This window comes from Lontra canadensis, unplaced genomic scaffold, assembly GCF_010015895.1.
Source record: "Lontra canadensis isolate GAN:19392208 unplaced genomic scaffold, GSC_riverotter_1.0 scaffold51, whole genome shotgun sequence".
Taxonomy (NCBI): Eukaryota; Metazoa; Chordata; class Mammalia; order Carnivora; family Mustelidae; genus Lontra; species Lontra canadensis.
In genome coordinates, this window is record NW_022631045.1 from 10521981 (window position 1) to 10538195 (window position 16215).

The following is a 16215-nucleotide window of genomic DNA, read 5'->3' on the forward strand; positions in this document are numbered from 1 at the left end:
ATCTAAAAATGCAGATTCTGGGGCCCATTCGAATCTACAAAATCTCTGGAATGGGCCTCAGGTAATCTGCATTCACAACAAGTCATTCACCTGATTCTTAAGCACCCTACAGTTTGAGAACCCTAGTCTAAAAAGTCAGTCACACCAAGTAACAAGTTGTTTCTGTTTCACCTGGTAAGCTAAAATCCTGAATAACATTTCAGCAGAGAAACTCAACTCCCTGATTTACTGTCACTTCAATATTAAAAACCAGCAACATCCCAAACCGTTCATTATACATCTACTTTCTGAAATAGAAATGGGTATGTACCCAACAGAAATGAGTGCTTTGTCTACCAAAAGGCATATTCATAAGGATATCCATAGTGGGCTTATTCATTAAAAAGTAAAAATGACTCAATCACCCATCAGCAGAAAAAAATACAGCATATTCACATACTAGGATCCTACAGAGCAATTTTTTAAAAATACCTGTTACTCACAAAACAATGGATTCATCTCAAAGACATAATTTTGAGGAAAAGAAACCAGATACAAGAATACATATTTATATTTTTTAATATAGTTCAAAACCCGTCAAAATTAGTGATAGAAGTCAGTCAGAATTAGTGGTCACCTTCTGTTGGGAAATACTGATAAGGGGAGAGGACAGGGGTGCTTCTGAGGGCTGAAAGTATTACATATCTTGATCTGAATGGTGGCTACACAGATGTATACATACATAAAAATTAATCTAGCTACCCAAAGTTGTAAACTTTATATAAATTACACCTCAAAATAACAATAAAAATAAGGGGGGAAGAGGAGTACCAAGCAGAGCTTGGTAAAAACAGTTATACATTCAAACCTTTTTTGAATGCCTATATACCAGACACTGCGCAAGGGATGTTAAAAGAATAAAACCGACTTGGTCCAGCCACAGAATTCATTTAATGTAAATGAGCATGTAAATGAACACCTACAACACACACATGAGCATTCAGAGTCATTACATGGCACCTAATTAGCTGGACAGACTAGAAAAAATACTACAGAGGCCTGATTCTAGCTTGAAAATAAAACAACTTGGGGCTACTGAGTGGCTCAGTCAGTTAAGGGCCTGGCTCTTAGCTTCAGCTCAGGTCCTGAGCTCATGGTGGTAAGATAGAGGCCCCAGCAGGTTCCAGGCTCAACTGTAAGTAGGCTTCCCCTCTCCCTCTCCGCCTGCCTCGCCCCCCCCACTCACAGTTGCACTCTCTCTCTCAAATAAATAAATCTTTTAAAAAATCAACAAATAAATAAAAATAAAATAAAACACCACTTTGGGAACAACCGGGGAAATCTAAAACTAAATTTCCAAAGTATGATAACTACAAATTTCCTAAATATAGTTAACTATGTGTGGCTATTTAGGAGAATGTCTTCACCTTTAAAAGGCGTGTACTAGGGGCACCTAGGTGGCTCAGTGGGTTAAAGCCTCTGCCTTTGGCTCAGGTCATGATCCCAGAGTCCTGGGATCAAGTCCCGAATCAGGCTCTCTGCTCAGCAGGGAGCCTGTTTCCTCCTCTCTCTCTCTCTCTCTCTGCCTGCCTCTCTGCCTACTTGTGATCTCTGTCTGTCAAATAAATAAATAAATAATCTTAAAAAAAAAAAAAAAAAGGCGTGTACTATGGGATGCCTGGGTAGCTCAGTCAGTTAAGCATCTGCCTCACGCTCGGGTCATGATCCCAGGGTCCTGGAATGGAGCCTGAGCCTTGCATCAGGCTCCTCCCTCTGCCTGCAGCTTCCCTTGCTTGTGATCTCTCTCCCTCCCTCTCTCTGACAAATAAATATCTTAAAAATAAATAAAAGGCGTGTGCTAAAATAATATCTAGGGATAAAGCGTCATGATATCTGCCAGCTAGTCTCAAAATGACTGAGCAAAAAGAAATGAATGTAATTTTATACATACATGCATATATAAACATATATATATGCACATGAATGTAGTTTTTTAAAGATAAAGCAAATGCGGCAAAATGTTAAATACAGGGACTCCTGGGTGGCTCAGTTGGTTAAGCAGCTGCCTTCAGCTCAGGTCATGATCCCAGCATCCTGGGATCGAGTCCCACATTGGGCTTCTTGCTTGGCAGGGAGCCTGCTTCTCCCTCTGCCTCTGACTGCCTATGCTCACTCTCGCTCCTCTCTGACAAATAAATAAATAAAATCTTAAAAAAAAAGTTAAATATAGATGAAAGCAATGTATGTGCTCACTGTACGACTGCTGGAACATTCTAACAGTTTGAAATTTTCCCCAAAAAAGTTCAGGGTAAACCAATGACACAAAGCTCTAAGTATATTTTTACAGTTTCTTTCAAATACCTATATTCACAAAGAATCAATAGTACTCATAAGGTAATGCTGCTTTTATACCCCTTTAAAGGTTTTGTAATATCTGAAGTGTGGCTAATCCTTTCCTTGCACCCCTAGAAGTTATTACTTGACATACGTTTTTTTAATTATGCTGGTAATAAATATTCCTACAGAATCACAAGGATTCCCACATTTAAGTCTTTGTCTTTCTCCACATTATCACTTAGATTCCTACTGCCAAAAGGCCACCAATTCCTGGCCAAATCCCTATACTGCCACCCATTTAATCATCCACCCATTTAATCATTCACCAATTCAAAAGGGGAAAATGTAGTTACTGAAAAATGTGATTCATGAGGAGAAAATATTTAAAATTAGTTCATCTGCTCATAACCTGAACTATTTAATCAGACATACACTGGACAAAAGATACAGAGAAACTAGACCAGGGTTAGAGAACTAAACATAATGTTTAAGAATATTTGCTAAACTCTATGTGTGACCTTGAACAAGTTTCCTAGGATCCTGCACCTCTGCGTCCTCGTCTACAAAAGCAAGGGGTTAGATTAAGGGCCTTCCAAATTCTAAAGCTGTGTTTTTTAATGTGTGGGTGGAAAAGAAGACATGTTGTAAGACAATAAACTAGGCACCTCCCTATGGAGAGACAAGAGCTTTTAAAAGAACCTCCAAAAGGACAGATGAAAACATATTTGTTCACCAAGTCTTCATTTTCTAAAACCAAGACAGCACTCTTTAAGACTCATAAGAAGGAAGTTCAAGGCCAAAAAATATCACTTCTCCTATTGAGAAGCATACTCATGTAATTCACTGCCTCCAGATTTAGAGTATTAAAATCAATTCATTTTTGTCATGTCGAAGGAGTTAATTTCAGAACGTAATCTAAAACTCTGGAATTGACTTATGAAGCAATCGTGCCCTTTCACAAGTTTCTTGGTATCAACGTTGGAAAGAACAGGCCAAGTCTTCCGGAAAAAAACTGAAGAGCAGATTCAAGCACACAGGCTTTGGAGCCGGACGGTTCTGGAATTACGCCTTAGCTTTGCCCCTACCTGCTTTGTGACGGAGCCCGAATTACTAGCTCTCCAGGCCACAATTTCCTCATCAATGATGAGGATATTAAGGACGCCCTTACAGTGCTGCTGAAAAGCGTAACAAGAAACTACAAGTAAAATGCCCAGCTCAGTACCTGGCCAACGGTAAACACTCCAAAACAAAAAACCAAAACAAACAAACACTTGTGGGTATTATGCTATACTCGACCCAGAAACGAAGTGATCCAAAAGATAACTGTCTTACTTCCCCAACTGGTAAGCTGGTAAACATCATCTTGTTACTACCCTTAACAAACAGAACAGGTGGGAAACTTCCCTGCCTCTTCCCAGAACAGACCAGTCAACAAGCTGATCCCATGAAGACATTCCCACCTATGACAGCTCCCCGGGGACAGAAAAGTACACCTGAAGGGCATTTCCCCCCTCCCCAAAGAAGGGCCGCGGAAGCCTCTGCCCACTGCGCGGGGTGAGGTAAAAGCAGCAGAAACTGCCCAGGCCCCCACACCCCCACTTAGAAAGGCTCCCCTCACCCGCCTCCCCGCCGGCCCTCAGAAACTGAGAGGGCAGCCGCAGCCGAAGGCCCGACTCCTCGCGGGCTGAGGACGATAGCAGAGCGGCGCAAATATGGGCCCGCTCGCAGCCACAGCCACAGCGGGCAGTCCTCCAGGGCAAGCCGCCCGCGGGCCCGGCTGGGCAACCCCATGTCACCCAATGTCACCTATTGCGAAGTGACCCCGAGCCGGGCATCACATCCCCTCACACCTCACCCACAGGAGCCACGTCTCCCACCTCGCCCTTCCTCCTGCCGACCCTCGAAGAGATAGCGGGCTGGGCCGCAATACCTGGGCGGCGGCCAGCAGCGCAGGCCGGGACCCGCGGCTCCTAAGGGCGGTGGTAGCCAATAACCGGCTGTAGAACATGGAGGCCGCCATTTCTGAGCCCGACCCCGTCCCCTCGGCGCCGTGCGCAGGCGCAGAAGCGCGAGGAGCCCGGCGACCCAGCTGCTCCCGACGCGCACTCCAACCCGTGGCCCCACCCATGGCGGGCGGGACTTCTGGTTAACTCTGCGAATACGGATTCCCTTAGCAGAGATTGCCAGTTCAAGCAAAGTTGAGCTTGACAGGCACAGAGCAAACTTTGACCTTTAGAGCTAACCACCGCAGCCTCAATATGCGACCTGTGACCAGAAAGCAACCCGAACACTTCCTAGTAAAGTGGTAAGATGTGGTATTGGAAAGATGACCAGCCTCGCCATCTGTGTGATCCCAACTTCTCTGAGGCTCAGTTGCCTTATCCGTAAGATGGGGTTCATTGAAAAAATAAGCACTCAGTGTCTGCTTTGTGCCAAAGTCTGTGTTGTTGATACAGCAGTGAATAAAACACCGATTCTACCTTTAAAAAAAAAAAAAAAAAAAGACGACTAGCCACTAGTTACCGATCCAAATGGCACACAGAATCGCCTAGGAAGCTTTAGAAAAACTTCCTTCACCAGACCCGTCTGAGGATGGAGTCAGGAATCCATATTTCCTAGAGCTCTCAGGTGAATGACATACACACTGAGCATTGAAAACCCTGAGATGAGACGTGTGCCCCATCAAGACTTGACCACTGGACACACGGCGCCTATTTTCCTCTGGATATGTGGTTTTAAAATGTGTCGAAGAGTTTTCAGTGTAAAAGATGTTAACCCAGGAAGAGATTGGAGGGACTGACCAGCATTATACAGGTTCCGGTAGCTGCTTCTCAAGTACAGTGGCCCAATGCACAAAACAGCGCTGTATAAAGAAAAAAAAAAAAAGGAATCTAAAACAGCCTATCAACTTAGGGAATGGAAAAGGGCTTTCTGCAGTCCCCCAAATCTCTGAGCTCTTAAAGACAAAACTTTCTCAGGGACTTTTTCATTTCACTGCACTTACGCGGGACTGTCCTCAAAGCTCGCTTCATAACTAAAAGATATTATGTACAGTTAGAAATAGGGAGAGTGGGAAAAAGACATTGGTAGTTCAAATGTCTCTTGCTCTACCCTTCCACTGCCAGTCATTGCCAGTCAAATAAAATCTAGATAATCTGCCCAAAAAGCTGGGGCTGGGACCTACCAGCTTCTGTTGGAAACACCTATCCCATCACATATGAATAGAACATACTTCTTTTCAAGCCATTTTTTTAGTTGCTAGTAAACACAGCAATTGAACAACCAGGTACAACAAACCATCTGAGTCCAAGGCCAGTTATTTAAAGGGTACACGGGTAAACTCAGAATAAGTCAATGTGCTAAAATAAGATGTAAGGCTTTACCCCTGGTAGGAGCCTGAGTGGCTCCACACCTGTCAAGTCTGCATCACAGGTGAACCATTACACATCTCCCCTGTTGTGCCCTCTTCAACCCTAGCTTAAAAACAGGGAAGGCAGCAGCAGAAATATGGAGTAAGTCAAGAAGTGAGAAAGAGAACTTGCAGATTATGTGGGACTGGCTCCTTTGGAAACCTAAGCAAGAGGCAGAGGTGCATTCCTTCAGCACTCCTTGACTGTGTTCAGAGCTCTGTATGCCTGGATACCTCACTAAAAGAATTCAGTGAGGTAAAATGATGTGACTCCTACCTGCTAACCTTGTTTCATCACCAGGCAATCAACCTTAAAAAATGAAACTTCTTTACTAAGAAACTACTTTTTCCACAACAAACACTTTTATCATTTTTTTCCTACAAGGATCTCAGAAACTAGTAGGCAGAATGTATTAGGTGGAGGGTAGGGGAGAGTATATGAGGAAGGGGGAAAAAAAGAATTGTACTTCATGTATAATGCTATTCTTATGCTCGACCTGTAGTCCCCACTTTGTGTCTCTCTGCCTCTACCCGGATATTAAGGATGGGCATGGTGTGCAGGAAAAAAGAGGAAAAGAAATTTCCTAGGGAGAGACTTTAATTTTTTTCACAGTCCTTTCAAATCATTAAAGGATATAACATCTGATGTAGCAAAATCATTGAAGGTATAATAATACCCCCCCAAATTTTACTGCCTAGAGCGAAGACTTATCTAAACTGTCTTATTGGTTAGGTGATGGGGATTGAGAAGTGTACTTGCTGTGATGAGCACTGGGTGATGTATGGAAGTGCTGAATCACTATAGTGTACACCTGAAACTAATATAACACTGTATGTTAACTAACTGAAATTAAAATAAAAACTTTAAAAAATCTTTTAACTCACTTAACAAATAACTTTGCTGTATTTGAAACAAATATAAATGGAATTTTAGAAGAAAGAGCTGACTTGGAAATGTTAGCAGTGCCTATCAGTGTTAACCCCATCTAGATTCAAGAGACTAAATATGTAGCCAGTTAGTGCGTGCAGACTTACCAACACAGGTGAAATAGTGGCTTTCATGAATGACATTGAAAATGCAATGGATAAAATGATGGAGACTGATTCAAACTTAGAAACAAGTATGACAATTCACTAAGGTACAGAAAAGATGTTTGGGTTGTATTGTCAGTCATACAAAAAGAAGGAGGCAAGTTTGAAATGTAGTTCAAATTATTCTTGCTAAATTTTTTTAAAGATTTTATTTATTTATTTGATGGATAGAGATCACAAGTATGCAGAGAGACAGGCAAAGAGAGAAGGAGAAGCAGGCTCAGCCTCTCTGCCCAGCAGAGAGCCCAGTGTGGGTCTTGATCCCAGGACCCTGAGATCATGACCCGAGCTGAAGGCAGAGGCTTAACCCACTGAGCCACCCAGGCGCCCCTCTTGCTAAATTTTGTTACAGAGAAATGAAACGCTTGAAATTCTCAAAAAATAATAAATTGTCCTATTGTTAACTATAGAATTAATAGATTACCAAGTGCTGCAGAAACAACTTCCAATATATCTGCTTACCCTGAACTTCTACTGATGGCTGAGTGAATAATGACGATTTACTGAACACTTAGTTTTTGGTGCCAGATAGTTACATTTTTTTTTCTATCCTTTATTTTGTCATGAGACATATTCAGATTCTCTGGTTTTCAACTTATTCCATTTTACCCATCCAATCTGTGCCAAAGAAAGAAACAGTTACCAGATTTATACAGGGTATAAGGGTGAAGGAAGAGGACATACATTGTTTACACAAGATTTCTCTTAGTTCTCTTAAAGCCTCAGAAGTAATAGTAGGAACACTTATCTAGACCACCCCAGAATGACAGTACCAGAAGACAGAGATAAACACATCTTAGTAATCCTCACAACCCTGTATTTTACAGAAGGGAAAACGGAGGTTTGGAAACAGTAAGTAACTTGCCCAGCGTCAATAGCTTTTACTTGATTGCTCCAGCACAACATCTGAATTTGTTCTGTATGGCAAGAATTGGTTCTGTATGGCAAGAATTGGTTCCATATGGCAAGAGGAGAATTCAAGAAAATAACTAAGATTCGTATCATTTTATCATTTTCATTAACCTTTTACTTTTCACTCCATTCACTACCTAAAGGAAAGAATGATGCTGCAGACCATCAGAGGACAGGTTCTGAGGTGTAAATGCAAGGGCTAAGAACTGCAAAAGACTGAACTTCAAGTTTCAAAAGCCAGAACGAAGAAGGACTCAAGGAAAGTTTATGCCTCAAAAATAGAACTGGAATTTCCGCTCTCCTAGAGAATATGGAGAGAGGAAATTGGGAGAAAGCAAGACACTCTGGTGGTTTCTTGAGGAGGGCCCCTGTGTTGTATACTTTCCAATGCCACTGTGTCCCGGATGAAGGGATATTCCACTCCCAAGGAGTTTTGGGGATCTGTTGGAGGCTATGGCATGGTTGGAGTCGTGGATCAAACCAGGCCCTGACTTGTGTCTCCTTTAAACTCCGGATGCCTTGATAAGGGGTCAAGGACAGGAAAGTTGAGTAACACTGAGAAAGGGTCTGTGCTATGTGTCCTGCACTCGCTTACGTGACTTCCCACATGCTTTCCCCAAACAGAAGGGAACAATGTGGTCAGGGTCATGAATTCTTAGTTGGTCCTTGTTGTTCCTGTACTTCCCATAACCCACTCCCTGGTTGATTGTCTTGCTAATGGTATTAGCCGTGACTACCTGGCATCGCGAGATTTGCTTGTAGTTAATGTAAACTTGTTATAGGAACTTGTGGTTATCTGACTAGGTATTGATGTATTACTCCTTCTATTGTGGTCTTACTTATAAATGCTTGTAAGATGTGGAATAAAATCGGCACTGTTGGACATCCTCCTCAGTGCTCTTCCTGCCCCCATCTCTTTGTCTCTTAATTTCTTTTTACCATCCTCTTACTCTCATGTCCCTGGTCAATTTGTCACGCCGGCCGCGACAGGGATCTAAACAAGGGATACTAGAAGAAGACACAAAACCCCTGAGCACACTGGTGGCACGGAAGGAGTGGAAACTTCTGACAGTCAAGTGTACCTTTGCAGATGAAGCTAAATCATATTCCCAGGATTGTACCCATCCCACCAAAGCTGGGGAAGCCTGCAAGGGCTTCCAGAACCATTGACAGCTATGTAGACAAGCATGGAGAGATGGCAGATGGAAACATGTAAGGATAGACCTGTAAGGACCAATGACACAGAGAGGAATGTGACAATAAATGTCAGCTTAGTTATCTAACAATACCAAAGACTAGCTGTTCCATGCTCATCTGTCACTGCAATTATCTCCTGGATCTAAGGAGGAGGGAGGGAGATAGCTCCTGATTTACCAGAGGTTGATTTTCTGGCAGTTGATGTAATAAGGTTAATAATAGAATTAAACTTTAGAGGTACAAAAAGAGTCATATCTCGGGGCACCTGGGTGGCTGAGTAGGTTAAAGCCTCTGCCTTCGGCTCAGGTCATGATCTCGGGGTCCTGGGATCAAGCCCCGCATCGAGCTCTCTGCTCGGCAGGGAGCCTGCTTCCTCCTCTCTGCCTACTTGTGATCTCTGTCAAATAAATAAATAAAATCTTTAAAAAAAAAAAAAAAGAGTCATATCTCTCCTACCTATGAAAATATGAAATGAACTTGGCATCTCTGCTCCACTGGGAGCAATGCTGAAGGCAGAAGATTTGTCCTACCCCAGTCTTGTCACACTTCCACCTTGAGGCTCTGAGAGGAAGTTGCCTTGAAGAATCTCCTGAACCAGAACACACTTGGTAACATGGTATAGTCAGACTGGTGGGCTCTCAGCCACCCTTGGCTTTTATGTGAGGACTCCAGATTTCTTATCTGCCTGATTCCAAGGCACATGTTAAGTCCACATGGATTCAAGGAAACTGTCTTCCAAAAGTGTTACAATATATCACAAGCCATACCCAGCTTCATACATCTAGATGTCTTCAGTAAAAATAACAGGGAGAAAGGTGACTGAAAGGCCAGCTGTTTAAACCAAGATAGACTGAATGTGACTTAAGGGTCCTGACTAAATTATTAGACTGGACAGTTTTGAACCAGATTGAATATTTAATGAATTCTCTACAGACCCATATGCAAGCTAGTGACAAAGAGTTTCGGGAGAAAAATGAAAGGAAGGAAGGAAGGGAGGGAGGGAGGGAAAAAGAGAAAGTAGGTCATTATTTCTGTGCATCTGAGTTGTGAGGTGAGTTAAATTTGTTAAATTTAAATTCTGCCTTAATGCATATAATACCATGTTGTGTAAAACCATAAGGAGGGTACATGAGTTATATACACCTTTGAACATCAAACACTGGACAGGCTAGGAGGACAACACTGCTCTCCCAATAAAGTCCTAGAATTGGGCAGGGGAGGGACCCTTGTTGCCTGGCTACCCTACCCTTTAATTGGGAGTCTGGATAAACTGGAAAGATGTGGCAATACAAAGCTCTGTTAGGCTCTAATGCTGCAGGGACTGCTGGTATACCTTGGTCAACTAGTTGGGAACCCTGCAAAAGGGAATTGTGTGGATTCTCTAGAATAGAGTGGCAACTAAGTGGGCTGATTTACACTTCTCTTGTATGATTCATAAACATCAGCTTGGTGTCTTTTTTCCTTCATCACTATTTGTATTTCATGTGAATCGTGCCACCTTTTTCCATATGCATAAATATTCCAGGAAAAAATTGTTTTCTAGTTTGCTTAAATACAACGAAACTATTTTGTTACACTGATAATTGATGTGAAATGCTGGGGTTCGGAAACGAACTGTCAAGAAGGACTTCTTCAGATGTCTTTGGTGCAAAAGGGGTGGTTCTATAAAAGCTCAGGGACAGAATCCGTGGGCAGTAAGAGCTGCCCTGGGGCTGTGGGTCACTGATTACACACGTTCAAGTTGGGAGAGGGTTAGGGATGATGTAAGTCTCTAAGGAATTTGGAAGAAAGGCATCCAGGACCTTGAGAGCCTAGCTGTTGTTAGGAGAAGGTCATTTACTACTGTTGCATAAAACCTTAGTTTTATCAGTTTATCAGTGGGACATACACTTGGAGGATAATTGCTAACATATATCTTGCAGTAGATAGAATGGTTAGAGATAAAGGGAGTTTCCAAAGGGATCTTCATATATTAAAGTAGACTTATAGAATCCTGGAGGTCAGGCTAATGTCAAGCTAAGCTTGCCTTTTGCCTTTAGCAAAGTATGAACATTGAGGCAGTTGAATGCCTAGAGGAAGGTCACACTTGTCCCAAATACTTGTCAATGGGCTGTAAATTTAAGGAAGTTTAATTTTTTTTTAATTTTGCCTTTGTTCTCCACTTCAATAATAAGGAGAGAAGCTTCTGTTCAAGTATTCATCCATAGGGCACTTACATGTCAGTCACTGCTCCAAGTCCCCAGAACGCTGAGATCAAAGACATTCTCCTTAACCTCAGTGCTTCTCTGGCCTGATGCTATTCTATTTTCACATCTTTACACAGCCCTACAAAGCATAGGAAAGACCAAGCTATAACATGTAAACAGACTTTATTGAAGGCGTCCAGACAATAAAATGGAATTATAAACCCAGTAAAAGAAAACTTTAAACTGGCTACTAAATGTGACCCCTGAATGTCACAGGATGTCCTTGCCTACCACTCCCTTTAGACCCTGACTTCCTACTGTGTGTTAGGAGTAGCCTACTCCTTAACAGGATGCCTGTGACCTTGAACATGCTGTCCCTGTTCTCCCTTCCCTTCCCCCACCTCCCCGCCCCAGCTCAGGCTACAACCTAAGGCTAGCTCCCAGGAAACACTATAATCTCCCGAGAACAACTCCACACACAAGAATGACAAATTTTAACATTGGTAAAATAGGGCAGTTTAGCTCTGGGCAGCCTCAGAACTCTCCACTGCTTAATTGCCAACTCGACTTTTTTCTTTCTGGAACTCCACAATGCATTTTTCTTTCTTGGTTTTTTTTTTAAAAGTCAGATTATTGAGGTATAATATACATATAGTAAATTTCACCCATTTTAGTGTATAATTCTGCATTTTGAAAAACACATAGCTATGTTATCACTGCCACAATCCAGATAAAACACAGTTCCTTCATCCGTATCTCTCATGCCCTTTTAGTCAAACTCCTCACAGGCTCAGCTCCAGGCAAAACTGACCTTTCTGCTATGTCTATAGTTTTGCCTGTAACAGCATGGCATAGAAATGGAATCATACATATGGTAGTTTTTTATATCTGATTACTTTCACTTAGTATAATGTAAGTTTATCCATGTTAAATGTACCAAAGTTTGTGCCTTTATATTGCTGAGTAATTTTCTATTGTCTGAATTTACACTGTATGAATGTACTACAGTTGACTTATCCTTCACCACTTGAAGAACATGAGTTATTTGTAGTTTTTGATTATCATGAATAAAGCCACTAAAATATTTACATACAGGTCCTGAAGAGAATGTAAGTTTTCATTTCTTTTAGGTAAATTAAGAATGGGATTACTGAGTTGTATGATAAACCAATGCTTAACATTATATGAAACAGTAAATTGCTTTCCAAAGTGGCTGTACCATTTTGCATTCCCACCAGCAATGTGTGAGAGTTCTTATTTTTTGAACTTTTAAAAAAAATTCTTAATTTATTTGACAAGAGATTTTTTTTAAAGATTTTATTTATTTATAATTTGTCAGATAGAAAGAGAGCAAGCGAGTGCGCACACAAGGAGCAGGAGCAGCAGGCAGTGGGACAAGCAAACTCCCAGCTGAACAAGGAACCTGATGTGGGACTTGATCCCAGAACCCTAAGATCATGACCTAAGCCAAAGGCAGACACTTAACTGATGGAGCCACCCAGGCATCCCAACAAGAGATTTGTGTGAGAGTTCTAACTGGACTTCGGCATTTGGTATTACCAGTCTTTGTGGTTAAAAACAAACAAACAAACAAAATAAAACACCAAAACTTATTCATTCTAAAAGATGTATACAGTTACCTCAATGTAGTCTAAATTTTTAGAGACTCATCGTGTTGAACATATTTGCATGTGTTTATTTGCCACCCATATCTCTTTTTGGTGAAATTTCAGTTCAATAATTTTGCCCATGTATTTATTGGGTTGTTAGCTTTATTGTTGGGTTTTGAGGACTCCTTACATATTCTAGAGCCAAGTCCTTTATCAAAAATGTGTGTTGCACATTTTTCTCCTAAGTCTGTAGCTTCTCTTCATTTTGAAAAATAGTTTATATCTTTGTTAGCTCAGGCTTCTATAATAAAATGTCATAGACTGGGCAGCCTAAGCAACAAACATTTGTTTCTCACAGTTCTGGAGGCTAGAAAGTCCAAGATCAAGGTACCAGCAGATTCAATTCCTTGTGAGAGCCCTCTTTCTGGTGTCCCACCTTCTTATGTCCTCACATGTTAGGAAAAGAGAGATCAAGCTCTCTGGTCTCTTGGAAAGGCACTAATCTCATCATGAGGATCCTACCTTTATGACCTCATCTAAGTCCACTTACCTCCAAGTCCCCATAATCAAATATATGTGGGGAGAGCACTTCAACATATAAATTTGGGGAGGGATGAAATACAATCCATCCCTGTGTCTCTCAAAGAGAATAAGTTTTAAGTTTTGATGAAGTCCAAATTATCAATTGTTTTCAACAGATCATGCCTTTGGTGTCCTAGCTAGGAAATCTATGCCTAACCCAGATCACAAAGATATTCTCTTATGTTTTCCTATAGAGAATTTATACTTTTAGGTGGTTTTATTTAGGTACAGTCCATTTTGAATGAACTGTTACATGTGGCACCAAGTATAAATGATCTTTTGTTTTTGTTTTTCTAACACCATCTGTTAAAAAAGTCTATTTCTGGCTTCTCCATTCTGTTCCATTGATTTATGTGTCTATGCTTTAATAAACACCACACTCTCCAGGTGCCTGGGTGGCTCAGCTGACTAGGCATCTCACTCTTGGTTTCAGCTCAGGTCATGATCTCATGGTCCTGGGATCAAGTCCTATGCCAGGCTCCATGCTGGGCATGAACGCTGCTTAGGAGTCTCTCTCTCTCTCTGTCTCTAAAATAAATAAATACATACATGCACACACATGCATACATATGTGCACACGTGCATACATACACACAGGCATGCATACACACATGCATGCACACATACCACTCTCTTGATTAGCGTGGCATTATCCTGGGTCTTGAAATCAGGTAGTACGAATTTTCCAAGTTTTTCCATTTTAAAAATTGTTTTGATTATTCTAGCCCTTTTTGCATTTCTATATAAATTTTTAAATTGGTCTGTCAGTTTCTTCTGGGGGGAAAAAAGGCCTTCTGAAATTTTGGTTGGGATATCAAAAATCCACATACATCAGTTTGAAGAGATTTGACTGTTTAACCACATGTAGTCTTCTGACCCATCATCGTGGTATTTCTCTCCTTTCAGTTAATTTCCCTCAGTAACTTTTCATAGTTTTCAGTGTACCGATTTTGCACATCTTTTGCTAAAGGTATCCCTTAATATTTCGTATTTTCCATGATATTGTTTTTAAAATTCAGTTTCTGAATTTGTTAAATATTTTTTACTATTACTTACTTTATAATAAAGCACTGAAGATCTCATGTAACTTATTGAGTACTGTACTGGAAGTGAAAAGCAGAATGGTTGTATATGTACTGGGAGCTGAATCCCACTGTTGCTGGCCAGCATTGTGAGAGTGTGCCACACTGCATATCACTACCCTGGGAAAACATAAAAATTCAAAATTCAAATTATGGTTTCTACTGGATGTGTACTGTTTTCACACTATCATAAAGTAAAAAAACTATAAATAGAACCATCATAAATTAGGGGACTAGCTGTATATGGAAATATAGTTGATTTTGTATATTGACCTTGAATCCTATGAACTTGATAAACTCATGTATTTGTTTTAGTAGCTTTTTTGTGGATTCCTTAGGATTGTCTGTGATTAAAGACAGTTACTCCTTCCATTTCAATTTAACTATCTTTTATTATTTATTGATTTTATTGGTTGCACTAACTAGAACCTCCAGCAATGTGATGACTTAAAGTGATATCCTTGCTTCTCTCAAATCTTAGTCTTTCTCCATTGTATTAGTCTGCTAGGGCTGCCATAAGGAAATACCACAGACTAACTGGCTTAAATAACATTTATTTTCACACAGTTCCGGAATCTAGAAGTCTAAGATCAAGGTATCAGTGGGACTGGCTTTTTCTGAGGCCTCTCTCCTTAGCTTGCAGATGTCTGTCTTCTCCCTGTGTTTTCACATGGATTGTCCTCTGTTTGCATCTAACTTAATCTCTTCTTTAAGGATACCAGTTATACTAGATTAGGATTCACCCTATTGACCTCATTTTAACTTAATTACCCCTTTAAAGGCCCTATTCTCTAAATACAGTCATATTTTGAGGTATTGGGGGTTAGGACTTCAACATATGAATTTGGGGCAGGGGAGCATGACTTAGCCCATAACAACCATTAAATAAGATGTTAGCTGTAAATCTTTTAAATGCCATATATAAGGTTGTTAAAATTCCCTTTAATCCTAGTTTGCTTAACTCTTTTTAAAATCATTAATAATTACTGAATTTTCTCAAGTTCTTTTCTGCATCTATTTAGATGATTATATGAGTTGGGACACCTGCGTGGCTCAGTGGGTTACCTTCTGCTTAGGTAGGTCATGATCCCAGCATCCTGGGATTGAGCCCCACATCAGGCTCCCTGGTGGGTGGGAACTCTGCTTCTCCCTCCCCAGACTCTTGTGCTCTTGCTTACTCTCTCTCTCTCTATTTCTCTCTCCCTCCTTCTCAAATAAATAAACTCTTAAAAAAATGATTAAATGTGTTTCTTTTTTCTCTCTTTTAATGTAGTAAATTACAAGGATTGATTTTTCAAATATTAACCTCACCTTGTATTTCTGGGAATAACTCCATTCAGTTATGATACATTATCCTGTCTATATGTTGCCAATTTTTATTTGGGAAAATACTATAGAATATCTTTGTGGTGCATAACATATTAAAGGATGTATTTCTGGGTGGAAGGAAAGATGCTGTACAAATATGTAGTAATTTACCAAAACATGAAGAAGAAACATATTACTTGAAATATGTAGGCAAGTATCAGGAATAATAGTTCAAAGAGCTAAAAGTGAATGGAAACCAGGACTAGTGAGTAAAGTCATCCCTACTCATCCTTACTTATTTTTCTACCATTTGAGTTTTAAAATTGTATGTGCATTAGTTCGGTAGAAGTAAAACCTGTTTTATATTAATGAAAAAAGTAAATCCTCCCCAACCAGAGACTAGTCATTTGTTCTTTTTTAGTTCATTTTCATCACAACTCTAATTCAGCTGGGATTATTTTGGTGGCTGCATGATGTGCAAACAACTGGGACAAGTTCTCTCTTTCCTTCCCCCAAAACTA

The 16215-nt window shown here is 40.6% G+C and overlaps 1 protein-coding gene across 2 annotated transcripts in view; it reads right to left on the reverse strand.

Moving 5' to 3' along the window:
• The window catches only part of SUCLA2 (succinate-CoA ligase ADP-forming subunit beta), a 57650-nt gene extending 43176 nt beyond the window's left edge, over positions 1-14474 (reverse strand). Inside the window, exon 1 of one of the 2 annotated variants that reach the window (XM_032874025.1) lies at positions 14361-14474. In XM_032874025.1, coding sequence (XP_032729916.1) covers positions 14361-14474 — 114 coding nt within the window. Of the gene's footprint in view, positions 1-4246; positions 4390-14360 lie in introns of those variants that run through there. The other variant, XM_032874026.1, reaches the window with a different exon arrangement.
• Between the last annotated feature and the right edge of the window lie 1741 nt (positions 14475-16215).